This window comes from Salvelinus alpinus, chromosome 3 (genome assembly GCF_045679555.1).
Source record: "Salvelinus alpinus chromosome 3, SLU_Salpinus.1, whole genome shotgun sequence".
Lineage (NCBI taxonomy): Eukaryota > Metazoa > Chordata > Actinopteri > Salmoniformes > Salmonidae > Salvelinus > Salvelinus alpinus.
This window is the reverse complement of record NC_092088.1, coordinates 29,544,307-29,567,722: the sequence shown is the minus strand read 5'-3', so window position 1 is coordinate 29,567,722 and position 23,416 is coordinate 29,544,307. Positions and strand designations below refer to the sequence as shown.

Genomic DNA, 23,416 nt, shown 5'->3' with positions numbered 1-23,416 from the left:
ACTTGACAGTGTGCCTTTCCAAATCATGTCCAATCAATTGAATGTACCACAGGTGGACTCTGATCAAGTTGTAGAAACATCTCAAAGATGGCCAATGGAAACAGGATGCATCTGAGCTAAATTTCAAGTCTCATAACAAAGGGTCTGATTACTTATGTAATTAAGATATCTTTTTTATTTTTAATATGTTTGCAAAATTTTCTAAAACCTGTTTTCTCTTTGTCATTTTGGGGTATTATGTGTATATATATATATATATATATATATATACATATATACATATATACATATACACATATACACATATACACATAATACCAGGAGACAGGCCAGTACATCAGGAGACGTGGAGGAGGCCGTAGGAGGGCAACAACCCAGCAGCAGGACCGCTACCTCCGCCTTTGTGCAAGGAGGAGCACTGCCAAAGCCCTGAAAAATGACCTCCAGCAGGCCACAAATGTGCATGTGTCTGCTCAAACGGTCAGAAACAGACTCCATGAGGGTGGTATGAGGGCCCGACGTCCACAGGTGGGGGTTGTGCTTACAGCCCAACACCGTGCAGGACGTTTGGCATTTGCCAGAGAACACCAAGATTGGCAAATTCGCCACTGGTGCCCTGTGCTCTTCACAGATGAAAGCAGGTTCACACTGAGCACATGTGACAGACGTGACAGTCTGGAGACGCCGTGGAGAACGTTCTGCTGCCTGCAACATCCTCCAGCATGACCGGTTTGGCGGTGGGTCAGTCATGGTGTGGGGTGACATTTCTTTGTGGGGCCGCACAGCCCTCCATGTGCTCGCCAGAGGTAGCCTGACTGCCATTAGGTACCGAGATGAGATCCTCAGACCCCTTGTGAGACCATATGCTGGTGCGGTTGGCCCTGGGTTCCTCCTAATGCAAGACAATGCTAGACCTCATGTGGCTGGAGTGTGTCAGCAGTTCCTGCAAGAGGAAGACATTGATGCTATGGACTGGCCCGCCCGTTCCCCAGACCTGAATCCAATTGAGCACATCTGGGACATCATGTCTCGCTCCATCCACCAACGCCACGTTGCACCACAGACTGTCTAGGAGTTGGCGGATGCTTTAGTCCAGGTCTGGGAGGAGATCCCTCAGGAGACCATCCGCCACCTCATCAGGAGCATGCCCAGGCGTTGTAGGGAGGTCATACAGGCACGTGGAGGCCACACACACTACTGAGCCTCATTTTGACTTGTTTTAAGGACATTACATCAATGTTGGATCAGCCTGTAGTGTGGTTTTCCACTTTAATTTGAGTGTGACTCCAAATCTAGACCTCCATGGGTTGATAAATTTGATTTCCATTGATAATTTTTGTGTGATTTTGTTGTCAGCACATTCAACTATGTAAAGAAAAAAGTTTTTAATAATATTTCATTCATTCAGATCTAGGATGTGTTATTTTAGTGTTCCCTTTATTTTTTTGAGCAGTGTATTTTTATTTTTATTATGAACACAACAAATACAAAAAACTGAAATATACAAACAAGAGTACATAAACCTAACAGGGGTATTACATATCAAGATTCATTTTCAATTTGTTATACTTTTATGGTGCGTATTGCTTTTTTGTTTTTACATTTACTGAGCATTTAAATATTATTTTGAAATGATGTCTTAAATAATGTGAAGAGGGGTTTGTTCTCTGCCCACTTCTGTCACGTTCCTGACCTTATTTCCTTTGTTTAGTCTTGTTTAGTTGGTCAGGACGTGAGCTGGGTGGGCATTCTATGTTATGTGTTTGGGTTCACTATGTTGGGTTCATTCAACTAGCCTGATATGGTTCTCAATCAGGGGCAGGTGTTTTACGTTTCCTCTGATTGAGAACCATATTAAGGTAGGCTGTTCTCACTGTTTGTTTGTGGGTGATTGTTGCTGTGTCTGTGTTTGTTCACCACACGGTACTGTTTCGTTTCGTTTCGTTCGTTCGTTTGTTCCTGTTCGAGCGTTCATGTTTTATGTTCTCATGTTCAGGTCTGTTCACGTCGTTTTGTTGTTTTGTAGTTTATCAAGTGTTTTTCGTCTTCGTTGATATTATTAAAAGTATGTATTCAAACCACGCTGCATTTTGGTCCGATCCTTGCTCATCCTCAGACGAGGTGGAAGACGAGCGTTACAACTTCATTTTATGGATACAGAATCTTCCATGAAAGATAAACAAATTAACAATGAAAGTTAAATCAGGGTCCATATCATTTGGATCAAAAACGTAACATCAGAGTCTCTCAAATTAAAATTAATAGTCGTTTCTTTTAAATAAAATCTTCTAACTCACTCCAAAATCTTCTGACATAAGAGCAGTCCCAAAATAAATGGTCAAGAGTTTCTGGGTCACAACCACAAAATACACATTTGTTATCAATAGCTATTTTAAGTCTGTGTATAATAAAAGTTCTTTACAGGGTAGATTCTATGAATGAGTTTGTATGATACTTTTTTCACCTTACTAGATATACAATATTTACCAGACAACAACGAAACTTTGTTCCTGTTCACTTGTCCTTGGGCCGCATTCCAGTAAATGTTAGCAGAGGGAATAGTAACATATTGACATAGTTTCCTTATATACATGTTATTACATTTATAGTTTAAAATGTAAATTCCTTCTAATTGTATTGAGGCTACAAATTCCTCAATAGTTGCACGTGGAGTAGTGTTATATTCTCCTAAAAGAAGAATAGCACCTTTAGGGACAGCTCTAACAACAATTTGATACTCCTCAGGAGTGAATGTAACAATGTGTGTTCTCATAAATGCGGGATAATCATATAGTTGTCCATCATTATTCAATAATTGTCTTTATTATTCCAGATTGTATACATATGTGGTGAAAAATGTTTGTACATGAAGTTCCAAGTTAGAAGTACTTGTTAATGAAAGTTTGCAAGCTTAATAGGGATTTTACCCATATCAAAGTTGCATTTTAGTAAGAATTCTAGACCACCAATCTGTTGGAATATTAAATTAGGGATGATATTCAAAATGCAATCCTTATTTCTTAAATAGTTTTGTATCCATTTAATCTTAAATATTATATTTTTTATAGTTTTAAAGTTTTATAGTTTTAAAATCCAGAGCATTCAACACTCCCTCACTTTGGGTACTTCATATTACTGCTTTTCTTAAATAATGAGGTTTATTCCTCCATATGAAGTTAAATAATTTAGTATCAACCGTTTTAGTTACTGACTGAGGAACATCCAAGGCAAGGGAGGTATAAACTAATATGGACAGACCTTCAGATTTTGATAAAAGTACACGTCCAGATAAAGAAAGATCTCTTAATAACCAGAAGTTAAATCTCTTTCCAATTTTCTCTACAATAGGAGAGAAACTTAAGTTGGCCCTTTCTTTCTGATCTTTGCTAACTTTAATACCAAGATATGTGATCACATCTTTTACAGGGATATTACATACTGAGTTTAAGTCACATCTTTTCAACGCAAATAATTCACATTTCCTAATATTCAGAGATAAACCTGATACATGTGAGAAGGCATTAATACACTCAATAGGTTTCCTGACTTCATTATGATCTTTCAAAAAAATGGTGGTGTCGTCAGCCAATTGTGAACATTTTTATCTCTTTGTCTTGTATCTGAATACCCCTAAACTATCCTTATTTATATGATGTGCCATAACTTGTGTGACCAATAAAAATAAGAAAGGAGAAATTAGGCATCCTTGTTTAATTCCACATCTAATGTCGAATCTCTGTGAAGTACCATGGGATAATTTAACAGAGCTTACTATTATTGTAAAGTGTCTTAATTACACCTTGAAAATATTGACCAAAACCCGTCAAAATCAGTCTCAAATTGTTCTTTTTCTCAACTGTATCAAATGCCTTGTAAAAGACTACAAATAAAATAAAGCTATCTTCCATAATGTGCTCATTGTAGTCTATCAAGTCCAATACTAGTCGAATATTATTACATACATGTCTGCCCTTCATAAAACCAGACTGGGTACCATCAATGATTTGGTCAAGACCTTTTTTTAAGTCTTTCTGCAAAGATGGATGCAAGTAGCTTTTCATCATTGTTCATTAATGTGATTGGTCTCCAATTTTCTAGCATCATAGAATCTTTGTTTGGTTTGGGTATTACAGAAATGAGGCCTTGTGTCATAGAAACAGGCAGGACCCCTAAATCAATTGCCTCCTTAAAAACATTAAATATAAATTCAATAATATCCTCCTGAAAATATTTATAGAATTCACTAATAATGCCATCATTCCCTGGAGATTTGTTCTCTTTTATCTTGCTGCTGGCTATGACTATCCAACATAACACTGGAACTCTTCCAAGTCAAGTTAAGGTAAGCTTTAGGTTTTATTAATTTATTGCCACTGGGGCCCGCCAGTGTAACTGCTTACTGACTATACACTAACGTTACTGCATGATTGTAGTGGGTTTACTAGCGCATTTGTTCCATTAGCTATGTTGACTAGGACGTTACTTGAGCTAATATGGGGACAACGATGTAGGCTGTGTGTAGCGGTTATGACATGGTTTGGCTTGGAAAGGTTTTTTCACCTGGTCACATATAGCTGATGTGTTGTTCATTGAAGTCCACAAATTAAGGGACAATTGAGGAGAGTGCATAGAGGCTAGAATGAATACAACGTGGCTGCTATGAAAGTGAACTGTGTTTATGCGTGATCAAGGGTGTATACATTCCACCGATTCTGTTGAAAAAAGTTTCTTAAACGGGGACAAAAATACCAGAATTTGTCCAATAGAAATTCTTGTTTGCAACTGTTGGACTAATCATTACACCCTAGATAAACTAGATGCAGGCAAGAGTGTGCAAGGCGGTATTGAATGTGTCACTGTCTGTCCATGTGTTACTGTCATCTCAAATTTTTCTCTCGACCTCTGCACCTACATTGTAAACTTTAATTCATAGGCTAGGTTGTAGCATCCTCATGATGGGTATAGGGAAAATTAGAGTATCATGTAGTAGCCTAAACCTAGCGATGTTACTTTGAACTGGGTGAATGGAGTATGAATGACAGTCATCCAACATGCTGTAGTAGAAATAAGGTCATGCTCATGAAAGAAAATATCATCCTCCCTCATCATAAACGGAACCGACCGCCACTGGTGTACGCGACCAATAGACTTTGATTTGATACTTCTATTCCTAGAAGAGGTAACAAATCACTCTGTGCCTACCAATGACAAGCTAGAGAGTATAATAAAAATGGTCATGGTTGCCTTAGGAAGAAGTCTTCAGGGATTTTTATTTTATTTCACCTTTATTTAATTAACCAGGTAGGCTAGTTGAGAACAAGTTCTCATTTGCAACTGCGACCTGGCCAAGATAAAGCAAAGTAGTTCGATACATACAACACAGAGTTACACATGGAATAAACAAACAAACAAAATCTATATCCAGCATGTGCAAATGAGGTAGGATAAGAGAGGTAAGGCAATAAATATGCCATGGTGGCGAAGTAATTACAATATAGCAATTAAACACTGGAATGGTAGGATGTGCAGAAGATGAATGTGCAAGTAGAGATACTGCAATGCAAAGGAGCAAGATAAATACATAAATAAATACAGTATGGGGATGAGGTAGATTGGATGGGCTATTTACAGATGAGCTGCAGTGATCTGTGAGCTGGTGCTTAAAGCTAGTGAGGGAGGTAAGTTTCCAGCTTCAGAGATTTTTGCAGTTCGTTATATGGTTATATACACTTCAACAAAAAGCCATGTCTATTCCAATCTAGACAGTCCACTTCTATCTGAATAAACCAGGCCATGACGCCCTGACCTCTCTGCTCAGAAAATCTTCTCATCAGTAATTTCTACAGATTGTCTCCCTCTCAGGCCCCCTCTTACTCGGTCATGGCTAGAAGGGATCCAGCTTTTGTCAAAATAACGTCAGATTTGACTTTTCGTAGCAGGTTAGAATTTACGCAGCAGGATAGGAAAATGAATGTATGTTATGAGAATTAGGATAAGGTCAGGAAAGGGTTAGCTAAAATGCTAAAAATTCTACTTTTGATATTAATTTGACAAAAGCTGGATCCCTTCTCTCTCCTCACTTCGCCCTCTCCATTCCTCTTCGTTACCTCCCAACCCATCTTTCTATCCCTCCCTCCCTCCTATCCCTCCTTCATCCTCCCCATCCCTCTTCTTTCTTTCTCCCTACATCTCCTCCCTACCCCTCTCCCTCTTACCCTTCTTTCATGTCCACATCTTTCCCTCTCTCTTACTCCCTACCATCCTCTCTGCCCTTCCCCCCTACCTTCTTTCTCTCCCTCGCCATCTTCTCTGTCCATCCCCTACATTCCTCTATCCCTCCCCTCTCCAGGACTCGGATAACAAGCAGTGGAGGAGAGCTTAGAGTGGACAGCCTTCTCCCACTGACATTTGTCTGCCTGCCACTGAACAGCATAACATTTCTTACTGGCTATATGGTCCGGGACAAGAGGAATGCCTTTGGTAGTACTTTCTAATACAGAGTGGTATGTAGAATAGTAGTGGGACTACAATCTGTTAGTACCATCTGTGGCATGGTACTCTGTTACATGCACACTGTACTATATTGCTGCATGCAGTAGTTTTGTAGTGAGGGTGGTGAGAGGATTATCATCTGGTCCAGAAGACTAAGCATTAGACAAAGAGGTCTGTACTTTTAGCCAAGTCCCTAAGCGTCGGGCTAATGGACATGGTTGCAACAGTGTTAAAAGCCAAAATCGTTGTCGGTTTAAACTTGAGAGACCTAAATGATAAGCAGTGTGAACAGATTTGAAAGAGATCGTTAAGATATTTTCTTCAAATCTGTTATAGCTCACTCCTGTAGTTAAGGTCTTGCGTCTCAGGACCACATCAGCCTATTGAGACAAAGCCTATAAGTATTAGCTCCTACACAAGTCTTCAGGCAAGGTTACTCATCATTACGTTGCGTAGACATACAATAGCCTTTCATAGTGCCTGTCTCTATGACAGATGGTGAACCCCCTCAGCTATGCTATCTAAGGTCACAGTATCATATGATAGCACGGTCTTCATTCAGCAGATTTTGACCCCTTGTTGTTGACCTCTCCCTCTCTCTCTCCTCCATCTTTCTCCATTCCCCATCTCTCTGTCAATGCCAAGGGTGGTGTCACGCACAAACACACATGCACTCTCCTCTCTTTCTTCTCTCTCGCCATCCCTTTTTCTCTCCCTCACCACCTGTTTGTCTGCCTGTAGAGTCGGATGAAGAGTGGATGATTTATCTGTTGTTGTGGGTGATGCCAGAGAGGGGGAAGGCAAGGTCACTCAAAACACAGACCTGGCACCATCTGCCCGTCTACCCAGTGTGTGTGTGTGTGTGTGTGTGTGTGTGTGTGTTGGTGCGTGACACAGCCCATGGCCTCACCTGTTATCCTTAGGTAATGGTTGACTGCCTGGTCTGCAAACAAACCTCTTTCCTCTGTCCGTTAAAGTGTCTCAAAAGCAACGAGTTGGTGTAAGCAATGTGATGGCTTATGGCAAGTGGTTTAAAAATATGCTGTAGTATTTAAAAAAAGAAATACCGTGAGATGACCAGATCACTCTAAGGTCATGTATTGAATCATTCCAGGCCAAAGAGAGCAGGGGCGGTCATGCAAGGTAAGAATGCAATGTGTGTCCTTGCTATTCCACTACTGATGTTTCATAATACATGCTCATCTTTGCAATTCAAATGCAATTTGTATAAACGGATATAATTAGTCTGAGAAGTTGACTTTGCATTAACACAGCACACGCTTATCAACATGTACACCCCCCCCACAGAACACAAAGACATACTAAATGTATCATTCAACCTACAGTTCCATGGCAGTTCCAATGCTACCTCTAATTCCAAATCAAACACAAAGCAGCTATAGCAAACTAAATTGATTGGATTTAAAAGATTACATATGGCAATCTATAAACCCACTACACTTGTTTTTGTCAAATCTAGCATTTGGAGAATCCTAGCAGGTTCCACAAGAACACACACAAGGCTGAGCATCCCTGCAGCTTTCACATAAATGGGCACACACGTTGTATCCCTCAGTCTCTTTCATTGCTGAATCCTTCCCTCCTGCTGAGACAACGTCTGCCAGAATAACTATAAATGAAACAGAATAAGATCCTTACCTTATTCATACTCTGCTCTGTCTGTGGTGTGTATCTGTGTGGGCGTGTGTGCATTGGCAATCCCTCCCTTTTACTCCTTTGGGTTGGTGCCTAGCGCTGTCTTGATTCCTGTGTAAACCTGCCATTAGCTTCCCTGCTAGCTGTATCACTCTCTCCTCCTCCTCACACAGACACGCGTGCAGCACTGCACTTCTCTGGTCCTCCCTTTCTATCTCTCGCTCAGTCTCCTCCCTCCATCCCCCTCTCTGTCTATCTTCATTATATCACTCACGCCGTTCCTCTCTCTCTCTCTCTCTCACATGGATGCAGGATCTGTGGTCCACCCCTTGCCTCTCTCTCTTTCTCTAACTGCTTCACCAATGCTGCTGATTGTGACATGCTTGAGCTGATAAGCAGATTTGACATGTGGGGGTAGTAGAACTAAAACATGCCTATGAATCATTATGGGGTGGCAGGTTGCCTAGCGGTTAAGAGCGTTGGGTCAGTAGCTGAAAGGCCGCTGGTTCGAATCCCAAGCAGGCTAGGTGAAAAATCTGTCGATGTGCCCTTGAGCAAGGCACTTAACCCTAATTGCTCCTGTAAATCGATCTGGATAAGAGTGTCTGCTAAATGACACACTTAGAAAAATGGGTTCCAAAAGGGTTCTTTGGCTATCCCTATAGGGAGAACCTTTTTGGTTCCAGGTAGAACCCTCTGGAAAGGGTTCTACATGGAACCCCAAAGGGTTCTACCTGGAAATGAAAAAGGGTTCTTCAAAGGGTTCTCCTATGGGGACAGCCTAAAACCCCCTTTAGGTTCTAGATAGCACCTTTTTGGTTCTAAATTTACCAGTCCCCCTACTTCACTCCTTTTCTGCCCCCCATCCCTCCACTCTTCCATCACCGCACCATCAATCCACTCATCCCTTAACCAACCACTCTGTCCTCCATCTACTCCCTCTCTCTCTTTTAGTGCCCTACACTCATAGGAGAACCCTTTGAAGAACCCTTTGTGGTTCCAGGTAGAACCCTTTTGGTTCCAGGTATAATTTTTGGAGGTTCCAGGTAGAACCCTTTCCACAGAGGGTTCTACCTGGAACCAAATAGGGTTCTACTTGGAACCAAAAAGGGTTCTCCTATGGGGACAGTCGAAGAACCCTTTTGGAGTGTAGTTACAGTCCGCTCAGTCAAAGGGGAAACCTTGACGTGATAAGACATTTATGATGGCAGGATGAGAGGAGGGAAAGGTAGAGGAGGACCGGGGAGGAGAGGTGAGAAGAGGAAAGGAAGGGAGTTGCAAAGTGCTGTAGTCATTGCTTTTGTTCCCCCATCAGTAATTATTAAGGCGTGGCTATGTGGTTAGTGTAGGGCTGTAGGCTTTTATGGCTGAGCAGGGAGCACAGCAGCCAAGTTCAGTGGGTCACAGCAAACACTACATGGGAATCAGGGTCATCCTACTCAGATGATACCAGTGCGAGTCTCTATGCTGATTGCTTGGCAAATATGTGTGGAGTGGACAGACACAAACACAAAAAAGGGATGCAGAGAATGAGAGAGGGGAAGGAGAGAGGGAGAGAGTATATATAGCCTACTGTATTGTGGTGTGGTGGCCAATGTCTTATTGTTAATACTAACATAATTACCATCCATATTGTCCTTCATCCAAACAATACATTTTTGGTCAGATTATTACACTTTTATTGATCTCATAATTAGGGCCCTGTGTTTTGGTTAATCATGTCACATGACCTGGATTTTTAAAGCCTTTTCTAGAAATGAGAATTATACCAAAAATGAAAGAAACTGTCTGAGGATGGTGCTGGACCATCTGACATAAAAAAAAGGGGACAGTTTGATGAAAAAGCTTTAAATAAAGTTTAAAATTCAGGTCATGTGACATTATTAAGCAATACACAGGGCCCTACTCACAATAGCTAGGATGAAGATATCGAAGGCCTGATTGCCAAGGTTCATCTCCAAGAACACTTTTGAAACTCGACAACAAACGGTTTAATCATACAGTATCAAACAAGATAATTTACAACATCATATACATCAACAGTCTGTTTCGCTGTATGACGAGAGTCAATCAAATATAATTAATCACAGATTGTAATCTTATATACTTATAACTAAGGCACATCATTCTAGAAACATCCGTTCTACCGTTCACCCACTATCGCATCACTTCCTTCAACTGCTCTGGGCCCAGTTTCCCAACAGCGATGGAACTCGTGAGTGTTTTAATGATGCATTGTTCTTACAACGGCTGAAGGTGTAACATGCGTTTCCAGAACACCACGTAGAGTTAATGTTCACTCGGTGTTGCGTTGGAGAATATGTCCATATCGATGGGATCAAAAGAAAGGCAGCGCTGCTCTCGGATCAGCTTTCTCCATTCAAATCTTACCTTTTAAATTATAAGTAATCCACAACACTGACGAGGGATCAGCTCCTACAGAGAAATTAGTCTAATGCTTACCCAATAATAATCCACTAAATCACATCATTGCGCACATCATGAAATATATTGAGGGGGAAAAATGACAGTAGGTTAGCTTTAATAACCCATTTTCCAACCAGGGAGAGGTGGGGGAGGTATGTTTAGTCCAGTGTTTAGTCCTGTTGTTTTGTCCACTGATTTGCCTGGTGTTGAGGTCAAATGAAGGAGTCTGCTGGGGTGGATGGGTAAGTGGGATCCTGTCGAAAGAGCATTAGAATGAAGACAGACAGTATTTGATCTGGTGTGGTTAAAGATTTGAAAGTGTTTTGAGGTGTGCTTGATGTAGCTTGGAGTTTATTTGAAACTAGAAAGTATTATTAAGTATTCTACCTAGGTCTACAACTTATATTACACTGCCATTATGCATAAAGATGACATCAATACACCGAAGCGCATACGAAAACAATAAAACACACATTCTACTGTAGAATGCAGAGATGGATTGCACACTTATTTCTTGAACACTCACCGAGAACATTGGGTTTATGAAACTGTCGTCGGCATTGTCATCAGGAATGGGTTCGAACTGAAGAGGGTGGTGTGAAAGAAACAATTATTGGCATTCAGGTAAATTAACATGAACTTATATCTCAAACATAGACATCATATGACCATATTCAAGTACGCATAACACTTACAGTATTTTCATAGTACGGTATACACAGAGAGCGCTGTACACTACAATTAAAACATGAGAGTACTCATCATCATATATAATTTTCACAAAGTACAGAGTCGTAGCCATGTCTAATTGTCCTTTATCATCTCCATGGATACCTTTAGTGACTCGTCGGCGACTGGTTCCTCGGGAGTCAGTTCCGCATCTGGATTCTCAAAGGCCCCCTAAAATGGCAGCCAGAAAAAAAGGTATAAAAGCCTGAACTGTAAAGATCTTACTCTATTGTCTGATATTTTAAAGGGAGAGTTCACCTCAAAATCAAAACGTGTCAGTCTGTTTGAGTTAAGACCACATTTAAAGGGATAATTCACCCTATGTCAAAAGTCAGCAAAAACTTTAAAAAGTGAACTATCCCATGAAAATGAAAACAAGCTGACCAGCTTTTATTTTAGATGTGAACTATAACTAGCTCCTTAATGTGTTTTTTTCAAATGGTGCCTACCTCGACTGATACAGTATTAGCAGGTGTGGCGCTAGCGTCGGGCTCAGGGTCAGGCTCAGCTACCACACGAACCTCAGCATACAACGGGTTCTCAATGTTCTCCTATAGAACCAAGGACAACGTAAAGAACAGTTCAGAACTACACTCAAGATACAGTCGACAGGGTGGTCTTCCTCATGTCTGAATGACATTGGCATACTGCCCAGTGCGTGTCCCTCAAAACAATAATAATACACTTTTTAACTAGCTCTCAATTGAAACTCCAAAACAAGGGTCTTCAATCTGGCCCACAAGCTGATTGGATGTGACCCGCCACTGTTGTCTTAGTAAAACAAAAATCATAGAACTGCTGAAATCCACATTGGGATGATTTAACAGAATACAGTACATTATAGGGCTCCCAAGTGGCGCAACGGTCTAAGGCACTGCATCCCTAGTTCGATTCCAGGCTGTATCACATCCGGCCGTGATTGGGCGGCTCACAATTGGCCCAGCATCGTCCGGGTTTGGCTGGGGTAGGCCGTCATTGTAAATAAGAATTTGTTCATAACTGACTTGCCTAGTTAAATAAAAGGTTACATAGTACATATATTAGCTAATAAAGTATATTTGGTGTATTGACCATTGCTGTCCCATTGGGCACAAGGGTGGCAGTAGCGATACCGTTAGGGGCAGGTCTCTCAACCCCCTCAGCTGCATAGGCGGGGTTCTCAAAACTCTTCCCCCCTGACTCCTCCATAGGAACAGCAGTACAGGGCTCCTGATGAGACATTGATGAGACAAAGATGAGACATAGACCGTAAGACTATGTAAAGAGACCCCTTGCATGAACATAAGCTAACCACAGTACTGTAGGCGTCTGTGTGCTGGAAAATACTGATTGAAATACTTTAATGTTTTTGTTTTATGGATTATTAAGAAATCATGATCAGACAAACCGCTGTGATGCTTGGGCCCGGGTCATTCCCCTCCTCAGATGGGTCAGAGCTTTGATTTGGGGCACCCCTGAAAATATCCAATACAAGTACATTTGGTATGGATTAGGATACAGATATTAGCTCTGTAATATGAGGAAACTTAGCTTTAGCATTAACATCCCTTTAGACTCGAATGGGTTGTTGGGCTAGCTTTAGCATTAGCATCTCTTTAGATTTAGAATCGAATGGGTTGTTGGGCTAGCTTCAGCATTAGCATCCCTTTAGATTTAGAATCTAATGAGATGGGAGGCTAGCTTTAGCATTAGCATCCATTTAGAATCTAGTGGGCTAGTGGACAAGATATAGTGTGGCAGTACCTGTGGAACTGTGGCTCACCTGAAGCTAGGCATACTTGGCATGATGTGGCTTATTGTCTCCATGACACTGGCCTTCCTCTGGGCAGCAAAGACCAGACCCCCAAGGAGAAGTACTATCAGTACAGTCACCCCGATGGCTATACCCACTGGGAGGGAGGGAGGGAAGGAGAGGGGGTTTGGGTGAGGGAGAGGAGAGAATGAGAGAGGGTGAAAGAGAAAGGAGAGAAGGATGTGAGGTGAAATGGATAAAGATAGAGACAAAGGGGAGACGGAAAGACATTGAGATCTTGTGGTATGGAAAGAAATATGTATGAACAAAATAACGATGGATCGTGGATATACTGTAGCATGTACCTGAAGACGCGACCACCCCAAATATATTTATCTCGCAAAAGTCTCCCCGCCATTCTGGAGGACATCTGAGGAAAAAAATTTAACCAATGTTATACAGAGAGAGGTAACACCGGCAGGGCTCGTACGCCATCCATAATAAGGACAAAGTCACTCGTTATGTTCAGGTTATTTGTTGAATTTAAGACTTTTTAATGCCACTTGGAATGCAAATCAATAGCAATTTTGAGGTTTGCAAGCGCCACACACCTGCTAATATTCCACTCCACGTTGGCAAAAAGTAGTACTTTTATGTTTGAATTTCACCAAAGGCTATAACCTACGGTACATGGCTCATAATATTATCAGGCAGGTGTGCTATTTTAGCAATGCGCATTCTCCTGTAGCCTAACGGATGTAGTAGCATAGTAGCTAGGATATAGATGGCTGAAGCATGGGGTTGCCCATCTGTATTTGTTTAGGCTACCCCAATGGGCAAATCATTAGCTAAATCACAAACTCTAGGCCTAAGTGTTCAGAATTTTGGCTTCGATACCAATATCAGTTTAGTATAATGATGCTCAATATCATAACGAAACCATGTGTGAAAATGCCTTAAAGTCAAATATACAGCTATGTTACTGTATAAAACACGTGGTCAACTCTCCATCTGGAAATCCAAGCCACTGGGTGTGCAGGCTTTTGATCCAGCACTGCTCAAACACACCTGAGTCAGCTTAACAAGGTCCTGTTGAGCAGTAGGTGTGTTAGAGTTGAGGGTGGAACAAAAGTCTACACAACCAGTAGCTCTCTTGGAGGTATTATGCTATACCATTAGAACATTAGCCTACAACCAAAAAGTCTAATAAAATAATTCCCTTGTTCAGTGAATCAGGTATCAAATGGCTATACTTTGAAGTAAGGTAGCTCTAGACAGAGTTTTTCCAGTGCCAAGTGTGGTATCCCAGGAGGTCTACCCCGGGGGATAGTAATAGAGGGGAGGTACGTGAGGCGACGTTGGCTCCCTCTGCTGGGAATACGGGAGCTGGGCACCCCGTCACGGACAGCTAAGTGGAGGTAATTAGAGGAAAGTGCCAACCAGCCGTGGAGGCTAAATAAAAGGAGCACGATGGCACACCGCGGGGAGAGAAGGGAGAGAGACGGACACCAGTTAAGAGAGAGAAGGAAGACCAAGCAAAACCTAAGTTATTTCTTTGATATATTTATTTTCTGTCTTAAGTAAAGTTGTTTTTCGGACTAAAGCCTCCCTGTCTCTGTGTCAATCTCTGCACGCTCAACCCAGCACCCCACAGTTTACCACATATGGTGGAGAATGCGGGCAACTCAATAGATTTGGGTGCCGTGGGATCGAGTGTGCGGAGATTACCATGGAGGAGCGGGTGGCTCAGTTCATCCTCAGCCAGCAGAAGCAACAGGCTCTCCAGGAGCAAGCGCTGGAGGAGCAGCACCAACAAAACCGCAGACTGGTAGCGGAGGTAGCCCAGTTGAAGGTTGGGAGGGCTCAGGCGTCTGGCCCAAATCAGTTCTTGGTTCAGTTAAGGGAGGAAGATGACGTGGAGTCGTATCTGTGCACCTTCGAGAGGACGGCATAGCAGGAAAGATGGCCCAAGCCCCAGTGGGCCAGCCTGTTGGCACCCTACCTCTCTGGGAAGGCCCAGAAGGCCTACTTTGATTTGAACACTGACCAGGCTGCGAATTATGAGGGACTCAAACGGGAGATACTAACCCGTTATGGGTTCAATCTCGCACGCTGTGCACAACTGGTCCACGACTGGGCCTTTGACCCCACCCTGTCCCCCCGTGCGCAGATGAGCGACCTGGTGCGGCTGACCACGGGCTGGCTACTGACGGAAGTACTGTCCCTCCCGATGCTCGACAAACGCGTCCTGGATAAATACCTTCAGGCCCTGCCCTACGAGATGAAGAAGACGGTGAGCATGCAGAACCCCCAGAGCCTGGAGGAATTGCTGACAGCGGTGGATATTCACCAGAACACCCAGGACCTTCTGAGAGGCCTGAGTGGATAGAGGAGACGCGGCGAGGGGGCCAACCAACATAAAGAGAGGCGAGGAGCTGAAGGGGGCCCGGTCGGAACCAGCCGAGGCTGTGAAGCGGGAGGGTGACCCAAATTGACGACGCCGGCGGCTGCTGGACACCGATCAGAGACGCTGCTATGAGTGCGGTCAGCCGGGGCACCTCGCATGGAGCTGTCCCGGCCGGGAGGAGGCCATGCCCTCCGCACCCCCCAGCTCTGGGATAGCCCGGATGGCGAGTTACGTCACCTCCTGTTGGGCGCACACCAGACGGCCTCTCCGATGGTCCCGGTACGAATCGATGGCAGACACCAGCACTCTGCTGGACTCCGGCAGCATGGTGACCCTGGCCCACTCGCAGTGGCTCACCCGAGAGGGGAAGGATGAACCGGGGGACGAGGAGGTGACAGTGTCCTGTGTACACGGGGACACGAAGAGGTACTCAACGGTGCCCGTGAGGATAACCACCCCAAAGGGGGAGTGTCAGATGTGGGTGGGAGCTGTTCCTAACCTACCCGTGTCCATTCTCCTCGGTCGAGACTGCCTTCTCTTCCAGGCACTGTGGAGGAGGGACCTGGGGAGGCAAGCACGGGAGGTAGGAAGGAAAAAAGACGGTGGCCTGTGCAACCCAACCCCGCCACAAGAGGTGGCCACTGGGCCCGAGTTGGACCCGGAGGAGGGAGACGACCCCGCTCTGGCAAGCGAGCCACCATGCAAGGAAGACCTCAGGCTCGGAGGTGGAGGCCCTAGACGGACCTCCCGACACGGGAACCCTCATGGGTCAGTTCGGGACGGCCCAATTAGAAGACCCATATCTCCAGAACGCTAGGGGCCAGGTGATTGCGGTAGATGGCGTACTGTTACCTGGGGTAAGTGATTGGCGCTACCCCCACTTCGCAATCAAGCATAATTTATTGTATCAGGTGGTAAAGCATAATGGAGAGATAAAAGACTTGCTACTCATACCCAGCCAGTATGTGAGGACTGTGTTGCAGCTTGCCCACACCCACCTTCTTGGGGCACACCTGGGTTGGAGAAAACCAGGGAGCGGATCGGGAACTGGTTCCACTGGTCCGGAGTCAAGCGCGCCGTGGAGGACTATTGCCGTAATTGAACGGAGTGCCAGATCACAGCTCCGAGGGTGCAGTATCATAACCCTTTGGTTCCCTTGCCCATTATAGGACTACCATTTGACCGGTTGGCAATGGATCTGGTGGGTCCATTGGTGAAGACCACGAGGGGACACCAATACATCCTGGTAATCATGGATTACGCCACCCGGGTATCCTGAGGCAATCCCGCTATGCACGACGGCAGCAAAAGGTATCGCATGGGAGCTCTTCCATTTATTTAGCCGGTTGGGTATTCCGCGGGAAATCCTGACGGACCAGGGCACCGCGTTCATGTCTCGTGTGATGAAGGATGTCTGCAATCTGTTACGAATCAAACAGGTGAGGACCAGTGTGTACCATCCACAAACCGACGGGCTGGTGGAACACTTCAATAAGACCCTGAAACAGATGCTGAAGAAGGTCATCGAGAGAGATGGGAGGAACTGGGACCAGCTGCTGCCCCACCTGATGTTTTCAGTGCGCCAGGTACCCCAAGCATCCACGGGGTTCTCCCCCTTTGAGCTCCGGTATGGCCGTCGGCCCCGCGTGCTGCTGGATCTAGCCAAGGAGGTCTGGGAAGAACAGCCGACCCCACTTCGCAGCGTAGTAGAACATGTGGAGGAGATGAGGGAGAGGATGATGGCGATTCGGCCAGTGGTGAGAGAGCACATTGCCCAGGCGCAACGTGCCCAGGAGCGTGTCTACAACTGGGGGTCAACCACGAGAGTTCCAACCCGGTGAGAAGGTCTTGGTGTTGATCCCTACCACGGAGAGTAAATACCTGGCTACGTAGCATGGGCCCTACGACATCGTTGAGCGTGTAGGCGACATCAACTATAAGGTCTGCCAACCGGGGCAGAGAAAACCCCTCCAGCTTTACCATGGGAATTTGCTGAAGAAATGGCACACGCGCGTAATGTGGACCCGGCCACAGCAGGCCCTCGGTCGAAGTGGCAATGGGGGAAGATCTCAGCCCGACCCAACGACAGGAGCTCAGAGTTGGTCCAGCGGAATACAGCCGTGTTCTCCGAGGTGCCGGGGTGCATGGACCTCGTGGAACATCAGATCCACACCCTTCCGGGAGAAAAAGTGCGTAAATGGCCATACCGGATACCAGAAGCCCGGAGGGTGGCGGTCCAGCGGGAAGTGACAACAATGTTAGAAATGGGGGTACTGGAGGAGTCACACAGTGAGTGGTCTAGCCCCATAGTGCTGGTTCTGAAACCGGACGGAACAGTCTGCTCCTGTAATGACTTACGGGGCCTGAACGAGGTCAGTAGGTTTGATGCTTACCCCATGCCCCGGGTGGACGAACTAATCGACCGCTTGGGGATGGCGAGATACGTCAGCACCTTGTACCTGACGAAGGGGTACTGGCAGGTGCCACTGGCAGCGGCCTCCCGGGAGAAGACTGCCTTCTCCACCCCGGGGGGGCTATACCACTATCGGGTTCTGCCTTTCGGGCTCCACAGGGCACCAGCGACATTTCAGCGACTCATGGACCGAGTCCTGCGGCCGCACAGTGAGTATGCAGTGGCTTATCTGGATGACATAATTGTGCACAGTGACAATTGGGAGTCACATCTGTGTAAGTTACAGGCCGTGGTTGATGCACTAAGGGATGCAGGTCTGAACGCAAACCCCCACAAGTGCAAGCTGGGCTACGCCGAAGTGGAGTACCTGGGATATCAGATCGGGAGGGGAAATGTGAAACCCCAAGAAGAAAAAAAAATCACTGCCATTAGGGGATGGCCGGTCTCCCGAACCAAGAGGCATGTAAAGTCGTTCCTGGGGTTAGCAGGCTACTACAGTAGATTTGTACCTAACTTTGCTGCAATAGCTTCTCCCCTCACAGATTTAACAAAGGCACGACTACCCCAGACGGTGCGATGGACGGAGGACACAGAGGTGGCGTTCCAGGCCCTGAAGGATGAGCTATGTTCGCACCCGGTACTCGTCACCCCGGACTTCTCAAGAAACCTCCTGGTCCAGACAGACGCATCTGACACCGGGGTAGGGGCCATTTTGTCCCAAGAGCAGGAAGGCGAGGAGCACCTCATCATGTATGTCAGCAGGAAGCTCCTCCCGAGGGAGAAGAAATATTAAATTGTTGAGAAGGAGTGCCTCGCCGTGAATTAGGCCCTCGACACCCTCAAGTATTACCTACTCGGGAGGAAGTTCACCCTGATTACTGACCATGCCCCACGAATGACTGTCACCCGCTGGTTCCTGTCCTTACAGCGATTCTCTTTCTCTGTCATCCACAGGTCGGGGGCCCAGCACGGCAATGCGTACGCCCTATCCAGTGCCAACCAGCCGTGGAGGCTAAGTAAAAGCAGCACGATGGCACACCGCGGGAGAGAGACGGACACCAGTTAAGAGAGAGAAGGAAGACCGAGCAAAACCTAAGTTATTTATTTGATATATTTATTTTCTGTCTTAAGTAAAGTTGTTTTTCGGACTAAAGCCTCCCTGTCTCTGTGTCAATCTCTGCACGCTCAACCCAACACCCCACGGTTTACCACACAAGTAAGACATGAAACAAGTTTAATCTAAAATGTTAATGGAATGCATGATGGATATTTTGATTCGTAAGTTTTTTTGTGCATATTGACCGGGGGCAATTGTATGATTAAACAGTACAAATACGACCTACGCAGATCGATCAAGATGATGAGTATAGGGACAAAGTGGAGGATACGAGGTGCATGAGACGGGCTTCTAACGATCACGGATTACCACCAACGCCGCCCTACCAGATGAGCTATACACCTTTTTCTCACGCTTTGAGCAAAACGACTCTGAGCTGTTGAGTAGAGCCCTTGACAACAAGGACTATGTGCTTACGGTCTTCACGGAGGACGTATGCAAGTTATTCAAGCGTGTTAACCCTCACAAGGCTGCCGGCCCATATGGCATCCCTAGCCGTGCCCTCAGAGCATGTGCAGACCAGTTAGCTGTTGATGGCGCCGACAGACATGGCAGCTCTGCTTCTAGCTCCTAAGCAACTCTGCAGTGTTTTGTTTTTTTGTGTGTTATTTCTTACATTATTAGCCCAGAATGTTTTTTCTGTTATTACATACAGCCGGAAATAACTTTTGGATTACAGAGGGCGGTAACTCAAGAGTATTACGACCAGGAATACGACTTTCCCGAATTGGATCCTTCGTTCGTAGCCCCCCAGGGCAATTGAACTTATCCCAGAGGCTGCTCCAAGATGCCGCCGGCGGAGAAGAGGTATTTGGAGTAGACTTCTCGTCCGACTCAAGTGTGCACACCATCCACCGCTTACAAGTATATTACTCGCTAATGTTCAGTCTTGGACAACAAAGTAGACGAGCTCAGGGCGAGGATCTCCTTCCAGAGAGACATCAGGGACTGTAACAGTCTGTTTCACGGAATCATGTCTCTCTCGGGATATACTGTCCCCGTCCATACAGCCAGCTCGGTTCTCAGTTCATCATACAGACAGGAATAAAGAACTCTCCGGGAAGAAGAAAGGTGGGGGTGTATGTTTCATGAACTACTCATGGTGTGATTGTGATAACATACAGAAACTCAAGTCCATTTGTTCACCCGAGTTAGAATATCTCACAATAAAATGCTGACTGTATTACCTCCCAAGAGAATTCCCTTCAGTTACAGTCCCAGCCGTGTATGTTCCCCCTCAAGCCGATACCACGTCGTCCCTCAAGGAACTACACTGGACTTTATGCAAACTGGAAATCACATATCCTGATTTATTGTAGCTGGGGATTTTAACAAAGCAAATATGAGGAAAACGCTACCGAAGTTCTGTCAACATATTGACTGTAGTACTCGCTTAGGAAAAACATTAGATCACTGCTTCTCGCCTTTTCGAGACACCAACAAGGCCCTCCCCCACCCTCCCTTCGGCAAATCAGATCACAACTCCATTTTGCTCCTCCCTTCCTATAGGCAGAAACTCAAACAGGAAGTACCCGTGCTAAGGTCTATTCAACGCTGGTCTGACCAATCAGAATCCATGCTTCAAGGTTGTTTTGATCACGCGGACTGGGATATGTTCCGGGTAGCCTCAGAGAATAACATTGACGTTTACCCGGACACGGTGACTGAGTTCATCAGGAAGTGTATAGGGGATGTTGTTCCCACGGTGTCTACTAAAATCTACCCAAACCAGAAACCGTGGATAGATGGCAGCATTCACGCAAAACTCAGGGTGCGAACCACCGCATTTAACCATGGCAAGGTGACTGGGAATATGGTTGAATACAAACAGTGTAGTTATTCCCTCCGTTAGGCAATCAAACAAAGCAAAACGCCAGTACAGAGACAAAGTGGAGTTGCAATTCAACGGCTCAGACACAAGACATATGTGGTAGGGTTTACAGACAATCACGGATTACAAAGGGAAAACCAGCCACGTCACAGACACCGACGTCTTGCTCCCAGACGAGCTAAACACCTTCTTCGCCCGTTTTGAGGATAACAGTGCCACCGACGTGGCCCGCTCCCAAGGACTGTGGGCTCTCTTTCTCCGTGGCTGACGTGAGTAAGACAATTAAGCGTGTTACCCCTTGCAAGGCTGCCGGCCCAGACGACATCCCTAGCCGCTTCCTCAGAGCAGGCGCAGACCAACTGGCTGTAGTGTTTACAAACATATTCAATCTCTCCCTATCCCAGTCTGCTGTCCCCACTTGCTTCAAGATACCCAGCATTGTTCCTGTACCCAAGAAAGCAAATGTAACTGAACTAAATGACTATCGTCCCGTAGCACTCACTTCTGTCATCATGAAGTGCTTTGAGAGGCTAGTTACCTGACACCCTAAACCCACTTCAATTTGCTTACCGCCACAATAGATCCATCAAGGCAAAGGGTGGCTACTTTGAAGAATCTAAAATATGATTAACACTACATGATTCTATATGTGTTATTTAATAGTTTTGATGTCTTCACTGCAATGTAGAACATAGTAAAAATAAAGAAAAACCCTTGAATGAGTAGATGTGTCCAAACTTTTGACTGGTACTGTATGTGAGGATGCTTTTTATCGACTACAACTCGGCCTTCAAAACCATTGTTCCCTCTAAGCTCACCACAAAGCGCACAGCCCTGGGACTGAACTCCTCCCTATGCAACTGAGTCCTGGACTTCCTGACGGGCCGCCCACCAAATGATGAAGGTAGGCAAAATTACCTCCTCCACATGGGGGTCCCACAAGGGTATGTCATGTTTCCCCTCCAGTACTCCCTGTATACCCACGACTGCATGGCCTCACACAGTTCCAACTCCATCATCAAGAGTGCTGACGACACAACAGTAGTAGGCCTGATTACCAACAACGGTGAGATGGCCTACAGGGAGGAGGTAGGCACTGACGGTGTGGTGCCAGGTAAAAAAAAACTTAACGTCAGCAAAACAAAGGAGCCGATTGTGGACTTCCGGAGGAACCAGGCTGGGCACGCCCCCATCCTCATCAATGGGGCCGCTGTGAAGACTGTCAAAAACTTCAAGTTCCTCAGTGTACACATCTCCAAGGAGCTGAAATGGTCAGACCACACTAACACTGTGGTGAAGAAGGAACGACAGCCACTCTAACCTCAGGAGGCTGAAGAAATTCGGCCTGTCCCAGAAGGCCCTCACATCAAAAGCATACTGTCGGACTGCATCACAGTCTGGTACAACGACTCCACCGCCGCTGACCGCAAGGCTCTACAGAGGGTGGTACGCTCAGCTGAATGCACCATTGGTTGCACACTGCCTGCTCTCCAAGACACCTTCCAGACCAGGTGTCGCAGGAAGGCCAAGAAGTTTATCAGGGACCCCAGCCACCCGAACAACGGCCTGTTCTCCCAGCTTCCATCACTCAGATGCGGGCAGTACAGGAGCATCATGGATCAAACTAACAGGCTGGCCAATAGATTCTACCCCCAGACCATCAGGCTGCTGAATAGCCACCACTAGCCAGCTACCTGCTCTCAATGACATACTCTGTTTGTAAAGTGGTGTTATTTCCTTTGTATTGGCAGTTGAGAAATAATTGTTATACTCACATAAAGAGACTCTCTTTTTTAACAACAGTATCTGTAGTTATTGAAAAAAACTGTCTTTCACACAATTACATTTTGAAATGTGGCTCAACTGTCAGTATGTTTGCACTTATCACAATGCATCTCTCCTTTCACTCCATGTTTAAATAGGTGAGCGGAAGTGAGAGCCAGGACAATACAGGGACAGGGCAGATACATACTTTCATTGCAGGAAGCAGATTCATTAATAAAGCACATTATTGTTGACCAAATAATGGTTTTAGAGCCAAAACATCTGCAGGAACTTGTGTAGCCTAATCATCGAAATTACAGATGTAAGCAAATTTGCTTCGATAAGAGGGCAATGTTCGTGTTGTCTGTCAAATTGTATAGGCATAAATTATTAGGCTACCTTGCTCTCATCTCTCTTCTCTGGCAACGGACCGACTCGCACTGGCACACGCACCTGACGTGCACGCACAGACGTGGTTGAATAGCTCTTCTACATCTTGAAAGTGTGCCTCGAGTATTATTTGATGTTCAATTTTGTTAATTTTTTTGCCGTGGTGGCAACAATTAATACATCCTCTACAGGATCGGTGGGTCCCCCACGGGACGGTTGAGCTAACGTAGGCTAATGCGATTAGCATGAGGTTGTAAGTAACAAGAACATTTCCCAGGACATAGACATATCTGATATTGGCAGAAAGCTTAAATTCTTGTTAATCTAACTGCACTGTCCAATTTACAGTAGCTATTACAGTGAAAGAATATCATGATATTGTTTGAGGAGAGTGCACAGTTATGAACTTGAAAAGTTATTAATAAACCAATTAGGCACATTTGGGCAGTCTTGATACA

General features: G+C 45.2%; 2 protein-coding genes across 2 annotated transcripts in view; both read right to left on the bottom strand.

Annotated features, from left to right (window-relative positions):
• The window catches only part of mpp3b (MAGUK p55 scaffold protein 3b), a 43,211-nt gene extending 34,791 nt beyond the window's left edge, over window positions 1–8,420 (bottom strand). The window contains exon 1 of the mRNA XM_071390990.1: window positions 8,152–8,420. The gene's annotated coding sequence lies outside the window, so the exon portion shown is untranslated. The remainder of the gene's footprint in view (window positions 1–8,151) is intronic.
• A 1,704-nt stretch (window positions 8,421–10,124) lies between these two features.
• The window catches only part of lrp2b (low density lipoprotein receptor-related protein 2b), a 127,644-nt gene continuing 114,352 nt past the window's right edge, over window positions 10,125–23,416 (bottom strand). The window contains exons 76-83 of the mRNA XM_071391154.1: window positions 13,402–13,466; window positions 13,067–13,193; window positions 12,692–12,758; window positions 12,376–12,513; window positions 11,754–11,855; window positions 11,410–11,475; window positions 11,102–11,158; window positions 10,125–10,829 (exon numbers count right to left, since the gene is read on the bottom strand). Of these exons, the coding sequence (XP_071247255.1) occupies window positions 10,788–10,829; window positions 11,102–11,158; window positions 11,410–11,475; window positions 11,754–11,855; window positions 12,376–12,513; window positions 12,692–12,758; window positions 13,067–13,193; window positions 13,402–13,466 (664 nt within the window). The 3' untranslated portion in view covers window positions 10,125–10,787. The remainder of the gene's footprint in view (window positions 10,830–11,101; window positions 11,159–11,409; window positions 11,476–11,753; window positions 11,856–12,375; window positions 12,514–12,691; window positions 12,759–13,066; window positions 13,194–13,401; window positions 13,467–23,416) is intronic.